We start from the raw sequence: 13,077 nt of genomic DNA, 5'->3' as shown, positions 1-13,077 counted from the left end.
CCACCCTTACTAGTCATCATCTTGGCTACGTAGTGGAAGGGGAGGGGCTGGCTGGAGTGGTTGCAATTCCCCATTAAAAAGGAGAGAAGAAGAGGAAGAGGGTCAGTGTCGCCATGGTGGTTTCGGCTAAGTGCGCAACGACAGCACTGGGCTTGCTTGCACACTTGACAGTTTGAGTGCATAAGTGCCTTGAGGTACAGCAAAGTGCAGTAGCGGGTGTTCAACCCAAACAGCGAGCGTGCTGTGATGGACACTTGCTAGTAGCCATCTTGGCTACGTAGCGGAAGGGGAGGGACCAACTGGAGTGGTTGCAATTCTCCATTAAAAAGGAGAGAAATATTGCAATGATCAAGGAGAGTAGTGGAATTGGAGCAGCGCGGTCAAAGCAACTAAGGATGCAGTGTACATAGTGTACTGATTGAAGTGCACTGACGGAAGTATTCCATTTGAGACACAGCCTAAATGTGGGATTGATGAATCCCGCCCTCATTGGATGACTTTTTTTTTCATTTCCATCTTTTGATTTCCTTCAAGTCAGCAGGAAACAGCCCAAACAGCCTCCGGAGTCCTTTCAGATGGCCGGCCGCCGTTTTGGAGACAGACGTTGCGTCCCGTGGCTTGAAAGGTGGAGACAGCAGAACCTCAGCCAGAAGCGTCCCATCTTGTCCACGGCGTCCCACCTGCAGCGCTCCAGCATCCTCCTAAATCTGCTTGTGAGTTTTGTCGCAGCAGTCGTCGCTGAGGTTGGCCTGTGAAGCAGCTGTTCCCGCCACCGGACCCAGACCTCCTCCTCCGCCTCCTGCCTCACCTCCTCCTCCTCCTCCTCCCCCGCCTCCTCCTCCACCGGCCCCACCCTCCCGGAGCTCCTTCTCCCTTCTCTCCCGCTCCACCGCCTCCTGTTCGCTCTTGCTGCTGGGGAACTTGTCCTTGTTGTTCTCCTTCTTCCACTTCATCCTGCGGTTCTGGAACCAGATCTTCACCTGCCGCTCCGTCAGCGCCAGCGCGTGCGACACCTCGATGCGGCGCTTCCGGGTCAGGTAGGGGTTGAACAGGAACTCCTTCTCCAGCTCCAAAGTCTGGTAGCGGCTGTACGTTTGCCGGCCTCGCCTCCTGCCGGCAGCTACTAGGGGAGGTGCGGGGTGGGGTGGGAGGAGGAACATTACAAAGATTATTAGTGACAAATCCTATTCAAGGAATACAATGCACGTTTGGACCAGTTCCAGCCATATAGAACCATGACTTTGCATGGAATATTTATTCCTAATAAATGAGGCTAATAAACGCTAAATGCTCTTTGGCTTTTGCACCTCCAAGGCACTCCAAGCGCGCTGACGCTGTTAGCACATTCACCTACTGATGGCACAGCCTCAGCAGCACCTGGGGGGGGTCGCTATCTTGCCTGAAAACGCTTTGACGCGGGAGGACGGAGGATGGAACCTGCGAGCTTCAGGCTTTGGGAGACCACCAGTCTCCCACCTGAGCCATGCCGCCCCCAAATAGACAAACATAACATCAAATAAAAATGCTATTTTATAATACACACGCTACCTTTTTTGTTTATCTGAGATGAAACTGTGATCAAATGAATTGATTTTATTTTTCAAATCTATAATTGAGTGTGGACTACTCTTACGTTTTATACTATTTGATTTTATTTTCATATTTTAATGCAAAACATATCTAAATAATATCATATCAATATTTGTATTATTACTACATAGTTGCATTTATTAAATGTTACAAATCATTCATTTTGGAATCATTGTTGTATTATTATACTGTTTCTCTATTTTTCATCTACTCATTCAGTTGAACAGATATATTATATATATTTATATCATGAATTGATCTTATTTTTAAAGTCTATCCCTGAGTCTGGACTCTTGGGCAAAAATGCATGTTCGATACTATCTTATTTGGTATGGTGTTTGTGCATATTTTAATGTCAAATATACCTAAATCATTTCATATCAATATTTCATTCATTGTAATAGTTCCTTTTTATGAAGTATTTATGAAATGTTTAAAAGAAAATCCTTCATTGTGGAATCATGACTGTATTGTTACATATGTGTTTTTATGAATTCCATTGAACAAGTACACTTGTGTCATGCATGCAGTACATACTGCAGATATTTCCAGACTTCAGTGACATGAGACGTATTTTCTGCATAGGATATCAAATATTTTCCAAATCTGAACGTGTGATTTTTTCCACTGAATGATAGGAAGAATGAAATGGTCATCAATGCGACTAAAGTTCAAGTGTTGCTGTAAGACGTACAGTATAATATAATAATATATAATATGATATCATGTGATAAAATAGTTGTCCACCTGCGCTGTCCAAAGCCGATGAAGGAAATGACACATCTCCGAGGGCTTATTAAAAGCAGGAATATTAACACATTTAACAGTGAACGCTTGGCGTCCGACTCCCGACAGATTAAACACACGGGACGTTTATGTGAGTGATTATATTTCCATAAAAGTGTTTGTCCTCCTCTTTGATGGCCTGCCATAAAACGGGATGGATGCGCCGCATGGACAAAATATGCCACTGATCATAAATATTTGACATAAGAACCCAGCGGCTTGTAAATCTCTGCCGGATGCTTCCGTTTTACGCTTTTCACGGACTTTCTGACATGAAATCAAGAGAAAGCATCGCACGTGTCATCCATAGAGTGTGTGTGTATCTTGTATAGTTCACGTATTTGATTTCAATCCGCTTCATTCATTGTTTTTTCGAAATAAGGATTTCACTCTTTTGATCGACTCGCTGACATATTCATTATATTTTGATGTTTATTCATCGCTACACATCCTTTCTGTCCTCAGCTCAGACTTGTTTAAAGACAAGAACGATCAGCGGAAGGACGAAATCAACTCTGCCTCTACCGACTCCTTTTCACTCATGTTGGCTCATCTTCAAGACATAAAAACGTGACATATGCGTCTTTTTCAAAGCTAATTGACTGTCAAGGGGAAACTCTTACAGTCTATAGATTCCCACACACACAGAGGGAAATGTATAATGTATAATAAGAATAGAAGAGAATGTCATCATTTTGGTGATTACGCTTTACAGCTAACCAAATAATGATACACTTCATTTGCGGTGCACTGCAAAGAAACAAGAGAAGTAGCTGGTAGGATGTGTCAGTGTCACATAAACATGCTGGATTCTGTTATGTTGTTTATGTGTGGTGTTTACTGCAGGAATATTGTTATTGTACCAAGCTGCACGTGACATGTTCACTGAGCTGACATAAACGTGAGAGTGAAGAAGTGCAGAAGTGCAGAAGAAGATAATAAAACCAAGTCAGTGCAATAAAGTAACATTTTAGCTGAACTGGTTCCACATGTCATTGAAGACCCTCAGCCTGCAACATGCTTTTTTTTAAAAACAACATTTTTAAACTGATGTTCCCCACACGGCATTCATGTGATAGAAAAGCTTTGCAAACACACCATGACCTTCTAGGAAATGTCTTCCTCCTGCCTTCTCGGGTTAATCCGGTCATCGGCACCGGAGTGTGAAAAGTGTTGGGACAAATACTGCCTTCGACCACAACACACACACACACACACACACACACACGCAAGCCTGCAATACACACTGCTGCGAGGCACTTTACACCGGCTAGTAAAACAGCAGCAAAGTACTTCCTATATACTTTTTACCAGCAACAGACTCACATATTGTTTTTATTTGTACTTTTATGACCACCGCCAGCTACTATGCTGCAAAATATACACTGGGAAAAAATGTACATCTATTAACTTAGTATATAATATAATGTAATATAATATAATATAATGTAATGTAATGTAATGTAATATAATATAATATAATATAATATAATATAATATAATATAATATAATATAACATAATATAATATAATATAATATAATATAATATAATATAATATAATATAATGTAATGTAATGTAATGTAATGTAATATAATATAATATAATATAATATAATATAATATAATATAATATAATATAATATAATGTAATGTAATGTAATGTAATGTAATATAATATAATATAATATAATATAATATAATATAATATAATGTAATGTAATGTAATGTAATGTAATATAATGTACTATAATATAATATAATATAATAAAATATAATATAATGTAATGTAATATAATCTAATATAACATTTGTGAATGCGTTGCTCTTCCAAATGAAGTTGCAAAGATGTATTAAAGGTTATTATGTGTATATATGCTTGATATTTCCCTCCACCTTGGAGGAATGTAGGGTACCGCGGTGCTGTACTGTACTCACGTGTATGCGCGTGCAGCATGTGCTGCGTGTATGCTGTACATACTGGACGTCGTTTTGACATATTTGCAGTTTGCAAAAGGAGGAAAAACGTGTGCATAAGAAAGCGATTTAATTCTCTCTCACACACACACGCACGCACGTAGAAAGTGGTCTCAAAGTGACATAAAAGAGTGTTTTCCGCGGTGCCCCCCTCCCCGACCCACCGTGCAGCTGAATAAGTGAGAAGCAGACAAGTAAGTCATAAAAGAAGCAAAAGGCAGTAAAAGTTGAACCGGGGTCAGATGTGCGCGTCTAAAGCAGGTCTTTGTTTCTGCTGCAGATATTTACCATCTGCTTTCTCACCACACGCACACACACGCACACACACCCACACACACACGCTGCAGGATGTTTGGGGCAATCGATAAGTTTTGGTGCGGCAATAAAAGCATAAAGCTGGAATTGCGGTAATTGTGGGTTTTGCAACTCCACGCCGGTCCGGACCCGCCGGGTCCATTCCGCCCCGTCCTGGAGGGGAGCAGGTCGCGTGTGTGCGCAGCGCGGCGAGGACGGGCGCTCGGGGGAGAAAAAGGAGGAAGGGAAGAAAGTTCTCACCTTGCGGCCTCATCCAGGGGAAGAGTTGCGTGGGCGAAGGACTCTGCTCGGTTCCCTCCGCGTCTTCGCTGCCGAGCCCCGGCGCGCCTCCCAGCTTGCAGTCGCTGTACTGGACCAAATCCGCGTCCTGGGCGCCGAAGAGCGTCTGCCTCTGCAGGGCGTCGTATCCGTAGAAGTTCCCGGGCTCGCCGTGGCACGTCACCGCGCAGGGGCTCTGCTGGTACGGATTGCTGGGCAGCGTCGAGGCGCCGTGGTGGTAGAAGTCCTGGATCTGCGGGGCGTGTTGGAAGGTGGCGCCCGAGCCCGGCCCGTACACCACCGTGGGCCGGCTGCCGGCGAGGTCCTGCGCGAAGCCGCACTCGTAGTAGTTGGGGCGTAGCGAGTCCCCGCTTTTGTACTTGGAGAAAAGAGAGTTGACGAAATAGGAACTCATCGTTCGCGCTTCGGTCGGAGTCCGAGTTGGGAAAAGCTCAGCGCGCGTCGCGTCTCGCAGAGGAAGGAGGAGGAAGAGGAGGAAGAGGAGGAGGAGGTCCGGGCGCAGACAGACAGACGGAGGGGAGTCTTGTGCTCTTCCCCCCTCACCGCCGCGACCGGCGAGCCGAGCACGGTGACCACCAGCGCGGTGCGACGGCTCTCACAGCCGATCCCATAAAGCATCCAGCGAGGAGGAAGAAGAGGAGGGGGAAGAGGAGCCGATGCGCATCACAGTTCCGGTGTGATCGTTGAAAGCTGGAAAGCTGGAGCTTCACGCGCCCGAACGCCTTTCTGTCATTTACTCTCCTGCAAATCACTTCTTTCATATTCTCTCTCTCTCCCTCTATCTCTACCTCTGTGTGCGTGCGTGCGCGCGCGTGTGTGTTTCAGGATCATTTGCATCTATTATCAGCTCCTCGTCCCATTGGCTTCGCATCCACTCGCTCTCGGCCTCTAATGCAAAGGGAGGGCTGTGCGTGAGTGCGTGTGCGCGCGTGTGTTAATGAAAGTTTTCCCCCATTGCACACGTGCACGGCGTGAAAGAGCAAGATACATGACGTCACAGGACTGGAACAAAGATAACATTGAAGACATTTTCATATTTTTGCCATCTTTCTCTAAAATAGGGGAGGGCGATACTGAACTTTTTGGTATCGATCCCCGAAGTGCCGATATCGACATTGACAGCCGTTCTCCAGATCGCTGAATCAGTTTTTTCTTGAATTTGTGGATTATATCGTCATCAGAATCACAGTAGATATCACTACATCTTGTATCATATCAGAATCACACACACTTATAGTAGATATCACTACATCCTGTATTATAATATCAGAATTACACACACTTACAGTGGATATCAGTGCATCCTGTGTAATATCACATGTCCATGTCCAGGGTAACGATATCAAGACAAGAATGCAGGTATGATCTTAGATTACATTGGAGGGAAATCATGAAAGTAGTTTTCCTCTCGTGCGAATCCCTCAACAACAGCTGAACAATATTTCAGGATAACAAATCATAAAACACACACGAGAAGATCCTTGATGATATCAATGTTTGTACTCGTTTAGTGTGCACGCGCGACATGCTATAAATAGCATACATCATATCTTTGCCACCGGATAAACAAAGTATGCTTTTATATTGAAAACCACATTCTCTCGTGATGTTACAGCAGCCAAGGAGTGTTGACAACATAACAGCATAAATAAAGAGTACGGCTATGTAAATATACAGTAAACGTATGACGTCATAGAAATGTAAACGTGATGATTGAATATGATTCATGCCAACCACGTGCTGTAAATATCTTCATGATTCATTTACATACAAAGCATCACACACGTCGTAGCGACAAAGCTTATTATTATTATTATTATTGTTATTATTATTATTATTATGATTATTATTTGATTGCACTTTTTCTTCTTCTATTGCTCTTTTTCCAGCTAATGTTTTCTTGTATTTTCAAAATAAAAGCCGACCTGCGTGACGTCCATAAAGGTGAGCAGCTGAGGTAGAATAGGCTTGTAAACACTTGAACGTACTATAAAGCTGACGCCCGGCCAAGGCAGAGTGGGGGTTTAGCGAGGCCGTAAATGTTCTTAACCGAGCGACAATCGCACGGCTTTTAATCCTCCTCTCGGCACGCAGATGTCCAGCCTCCTGTCGAGCCGTGCGCGGCGGAAGCTTCCTGACGATGTACTAGGATGCTTCCTCAAGAGGGTGTAGGATGCTTGCCCTTTTTGACATCATGTGACCTGATGACCAACGTGCACTAAAGACAAATACAACTGGCAGAAAAGATGCTACACTATACAGAGTAAATATATACTATACATAGTAAATATATACACACTATATATGTATACTAAATATATACACAGTATACAGTACATAGTAAATATACACTATACAGAGTAAATATATACTATACATAGTAAATATATACACACTATATATGTATACTAAATATATACACAGTATACAGTACATAGTAAATATACACTATACAGAGTAAATATATACTATACATAGTAAATATATACACACTATATATGTATACTAAATATATACACAGTATACAGTACATAGTAAATATACACTATACAGAGTAAATATATACTATACATAGTAAATATATACACAATATATATGTATACTAAATATATACACAGTATACAGTACATAGTAAATATACACTACTGTATACAGAGTAAATATATACTATACATAGTAAATATATACACACTATATATGTATACTAAATATATACACAGTATACAGTACATAGTAAATATACACTATACAGAGTAAATATATACTATACATAGTAAATATATACACACTATATATGTATACTAAATATATACACAGTATACAGTACATAGTAAATATACACTATACAGAGTAAATATATACTATACATAGTAAATATATACACAATATATATGTATACTAAATATATACACAGTATACAGTACATAGTAAATATACACTACTGTATACAGAGTAAATATATACTATACATAGTAAATATATACACACTATATATGTATACTAAATATATACACAGTATACAGTACATAGTAAATATACACTATACAGAGTAAATATATACTATACATAGTAAATATATACACACTATATATGTATACTAAATATATACACAGTATACAGTACATAGTAAATATACACTATACAGAGTAAATATATACTATACATAGTAAATATATACACAATATATATGTATACTAAATATATACACAGTATACAGTACATAGTAAATATACACTACTGTATACAGAGTAAATATATACTATACATAGTAAATATATACACACTATATATGTATACTAAATATATACACAGTATACAGTACATAGTAAATATACACTACACATAGTAAATATATACTACACATAGTAAATATATACACACTAAATATATACTAAATATATACACAGTCTACAGTACATAGTAAATATACACTATACATAGTAAATATATACTATACATAGTAAATATATACACACTATATATATATATATATATACTAAATATATACACAGTATACAGTACATAGTAAATACACACTATACATAGTAAATATATACTACACATAGTAAATATACACTATACATAGTAAATATATACTACACATAGTAAATATATACACACTATATATATACTAAATATATACACAGTATACAGTATATAGTAAATATACAGTATATATAGTAAATATATACACAGTATATATAGTAAATATATACACAGTATATATAGTAAATATATACACAGTATATATAGTAAATACACAGTACGTATGGTACATGTAGAGTATCTATGGTAAATATACAGTATACCGTAGAAATGGTGTAGAATGATTTCAGCCATACCAACCATCTTGAATTCCTACTTTTAGTAAGAGTTATTTCTTCTGAGTGTTTCTCTCCTGCTATTTCTGCTGAGAGCTGTGGCGTGGCAGCCAACATTCATGTATTTATCGGATAGAAATGTCATTTACTCCAGTGAAAGGTCAAATGCTTTCTATTTGCCTTTGAAGTTTGTAGGAAATATTCAGCGGGTACGCGAGCATCATCCACGCGAGGAACTTGCTTGCGCGTGTGCTGTTGTTTTACGGGTGGAGCAAGAGCGCCACCAAGCGTCCGTTGGCCGTCAGCTTTGCTGCTTCAGTTTGCAAGAAGGCTTGAAATCCCAACGTTTGATCAGCGATGGAACATGAACACACTTACCAACATGCGTACTTTATTAGGATTCTTTTAAGGTGATGAAATCAAAAGATGCTCTTTTTCTACTCTTATCACTTCTAAAATAACAATGACTCACAATTATGATGCACTATTACACTAAACAATTACAATGCTAATAATGGCGTTCAAGTGGTGTATTATGTGAATTGCTTGCAAATGCTCGCTAATAGTTCGTTCAACCAGCAACTGTGTTGCTATTTGATTTGCTATATTGCTGTTATATACTGCATGTTATACTGCATTATTAGCGTGATCTAGTACTATTAGTGTATATGATAGCATCCATTGCTGTTATATGGAATATTTGATATGTTGTTTGAAGAAGATGGTGGCATGAAAAAGGACCATAAGATGAGTTCAACCAATAAATAAATACATCAAATAGATGACGACTTGGGATTTGGTTCCAGAGTGCAGAACCACAATTTGCACTGTCGACCCCCCCCCCCCCGGTTTGAACCTCAGCCTGGCCCCCATCCTGCTCTCTGGGCCGGAAGAACACACACGCACACACACACACACACACACACAGACATATATCAGCGTGTTTCAGGCCCTGCTATCTTGCGTGTGTGTGTGTGTGGTGTGTGTGTGTGTGTGGGGGGGGGGGGGGGGGGGGTATTTTATGACCAGCGCTGTAAGGATGCAAGTGTGAGGAAAACAATGGATATTCACACACACGCACGCACGCACGCACGCACACACACATCAACAACACGTACACACAAGTGGCCTGCAAAGACACAAAGAAACAAAGCATAAAACACACACATAGCTGGGGGGGGGGGGGCTTCCTTTCCTATACGCTGCTGCAACGTCTCAACATTCAAACATGAAATATTCAACTCACTTCACTTCGCATTTTACTAATTTTTTCATCAACATATTTATTGCACTATAGCATTATAAAGCCTGCATGCTGCATGCGGTACACACTGTACATACTGTACATACATACTATACATACATATTGTACATACATATTGTACATACATACTGTACATACATACTATACATACATATTGTACATACATATTGTACATACATACTGTACATACATACTGTACATACATATTGTACATACATACTGTACATACATACTATACATACATATTGTACATACATATTGTACATACATACTGTACATACATACTGTACATGCATACTGTACATACTGTACATACATATTGTACATACATACTGTACATACATACTATACATACATATTGTACATACATATTGTACATACATACTGTACATACATACTGTACATGCATACTGTACATACTGTACATACATATTGTACATACATACTGTACATACTGTACATGCATACTGTACATACTGTACATACATACTGGATATACAGTATGTTCTCTTGATTTGTCTTCTTTAGCTGCCAATGTTTGTCTGCTCAGCGATCATTATCTTGACACATTTCATCCTTTCATCCTTTTCTTTCCCGTTTAAGCACGTGCTTGCTAGCATTTAATGCTGCATTTAGCTACAACACAGGAAGTCAATAAATGATCAACAATAATTGAAGTGCTGTGGAAAGAAACTATTTCTTAATACATTTCTCAGGAAAAAAAGATTTCTTAAGAAATAATTGCTGTGAAAGACGCCAGTTAGCATCGACGCTCTTTGGCAAAAGAAAGTCCGCCATTGTCTTCTCGTAACAAATCATTATTTACCCAACAAAGAGGCAATAAGCTCTGCTTCTTCCTCATTCTTTCCATGGAATTGTGCCGCCTACTTTGGTGTGTGTGCGTGTGTAGAGTAGGACGTGTAATAGAAATATGTTTTTGTATTTAATGGTCAAATGTAATTTATAAAAGTGACATCCTAAAAAGACAATTACATCAAAACTCAAGAAAACAATGAAGATAAAGAATCATATCAGGAAAACACTTCAAATGTTAACGCAAACATAATAATACCACACTTATAATAATACTAGGAATACTACTTCTATTTATACCACTTCTATAAACACAACTTCTATTTATACATCTTCTGGAAACATAGAAGTTGTATGAATAGAACTCGTATGGGTAGAAGTTGCATGAATAGAACTCGTATGGGTAGAATTTGCATGAATAGAACTCGTGTGTAGCCGGGTTGGTGTTAATTACTTTAATGAAAAAAAGTCAAATATGAAAAGCAATGCTGTGTTTTTCGGTGTGTGTGTGTGTGTGTGTGTGCGCGCGCGCGCGTGCGTGTGTGATTTGTGGCCCCCGACAATGGCATGATTGAGAAATGGATGAAGAAGTGTTAAGCGTTGCCTGGAAGACTTTGTGCGTGTTTGTTTTACAGCCGTTTAGTTCTTAACCTTCACAAATTTATACGCTATAAACTTTTATTGCCGTCATATCCTTTTATTGCATCTCTCTGCTCCCTTTGCTCTTTCTTCCTCTGCCGTCTTCCTGCTTTTACGACAGTCGGCGGCGGCCTCTTGCAAGCATTCACCGCTTCATCCCTCATCATCTTCCCCCTTTTTTTTCCCTCCTGCATGCAACCCCCCCTCCCCCCTTCCTCCACCCCGCGCATCCTGCTCCTCTTCCCGCCTTTCAGCAAAGGAAGCAAAACAAGTCACGAAAAGAGACCACCGATACCGATACTGGGCCACATTGTGGTGCACGAGTCATTCATTCATCACCTAAAACACTCACTTTTCTTCTTCATTTGTGGACTCATCATCATCATCATCTGCTTAACTAGAACTTCCATATACTTTTCTTTGTTAATAAGCGTGATAATAATAAGGATAATAAGCGTGATAATAATAAGCATAATAAGCGTGATAATAATAAGGATAATAAGCGTGATAATAATAAGCATAATAAGCGTGATATTAATAATAAGCATAATAAGCATGATAATAATAAGGATAATAAGCATGATAATAATAAGGATAATAAGCGTAATAATAATAAGCATAATAAGCGTGATATTAATAATAAGCATAATAAGCATGATAATAATAAGGACCAATAAAAAAAACAAAAAAACAAAAGTCCAGGCCCCCCAGGCTGGACTTTGGACACCCCTTTGAGAAACCGAATATGTATATATATATATATATATATATATATATATATATATATATATATATATATATATAATATATATATATATATATATATATATATATATATATATATATATATATATATATATATATTTAAGGTTTGCAATGAAAAAAGACCTTTATTTTATTGTAAGCGTGTTTTGTAACATTTATGCACATTGACATGATTTCTGCCTGACTAACTAATCATAAAGTATCATACAAATATAAAATATGTCATATACATACAGTATTACAGATGTCATATTCAATATAATAGAAATCTGAATATAAACTGTGAACTGCATTAGAAAGGCTAAGTATAATCATGATATTATAACAGCCAAATGCAGGCTGTCCCTCCAGTCTGGACGCATGAGCAAAAATGCACATATTAGCACATGTGTACTTACAAAAATACTATACTCTTTTACAATTTAAACACACAAATATATCATACAAATGTAAAATATTCTTTGAGTAATGCCATTGATTGTCTTTAATATAGTTTTAATTAGATGTTATATATGATTTAAATGGAATGATTTAGTTTTGTCATGTATTAGTCATTCTGTGTATATATATATATATATAAATATATATATATATATATATATATATATATATATATATATATATATATAATTTATTGTCATGTATTGAAATAATTCCTTATGACAAATGTAATGTAACATACTGTATGTGTTTATGACATGCCCAGACTTGAGGGGGGGTGCATGCTGCATAATGATAATAAAAACATTGTCTCACTAAATGTTTTGGGTTGACATTTGGAATGTGATGCTATTGAAGGAGTGACCTTTAGAATGATGAAAAAAAGCTG

General features: G+C 38.4%; 1 protein-coding gene across 2 annotated transcripts; it reads right to left on the bottom strand.

The window, feature by feature from the left end:
• Nucleotides 1-213: 213 nt before the first annotated feature.
• hoxb8a (homeobox B8a) lies at nt 214-5,425 on the bottom strand. Of its 2 annotated transcripts, none has more exons than XM_054759256.1 (2): nt 4,908-5,425; nt 214-1,123 (listed from the first exon to the last, which is right to left on the bottom strand). In XM_054759256.1, the coding sequence occupies exons 1-2, from the start codon at nt 5,338-5,340 to the stop codon at nt 702-704; spliced, it is 855 nt and encodes a 284-aa protein (XP_054615231.1). In that variant the 5' UTR covers nt 5,341-5,425; the 3' UTR covers nt 214-701. The 2 variants fall into 2 exon arrangements, with proteins under 2 accessions (XP_054615231.1, XP_054615232.1); XM_054759257.1 differs by having other exon boundaries at nt 214-1,120.
• Between the last annotated feature and the right edge of the window lie 7,652 nt (nt 5,426-13,077).

Source organism: Dunckerocampus dactyliophorus, chromosome 18 (genome assembly GCF_027744805.1).
Source record: "Dunckerocampus dactyliophorus isolate RoL2022-P2 chromosome 18, RoL_Ddac_1.1, whole genome shotgun sequence".
NCBI classification, from domain to species: domain Eukaryota; kingdom Metazoa; phylum Chordata; class Actinopteri; order Syngnathiformes; family Syngnathidae; genus Dunckerocampus; species Dunckerocampus dactyliophorus.
This window is presented reverse-complemented; position numbering and strand designations above follow the sequence as displayed.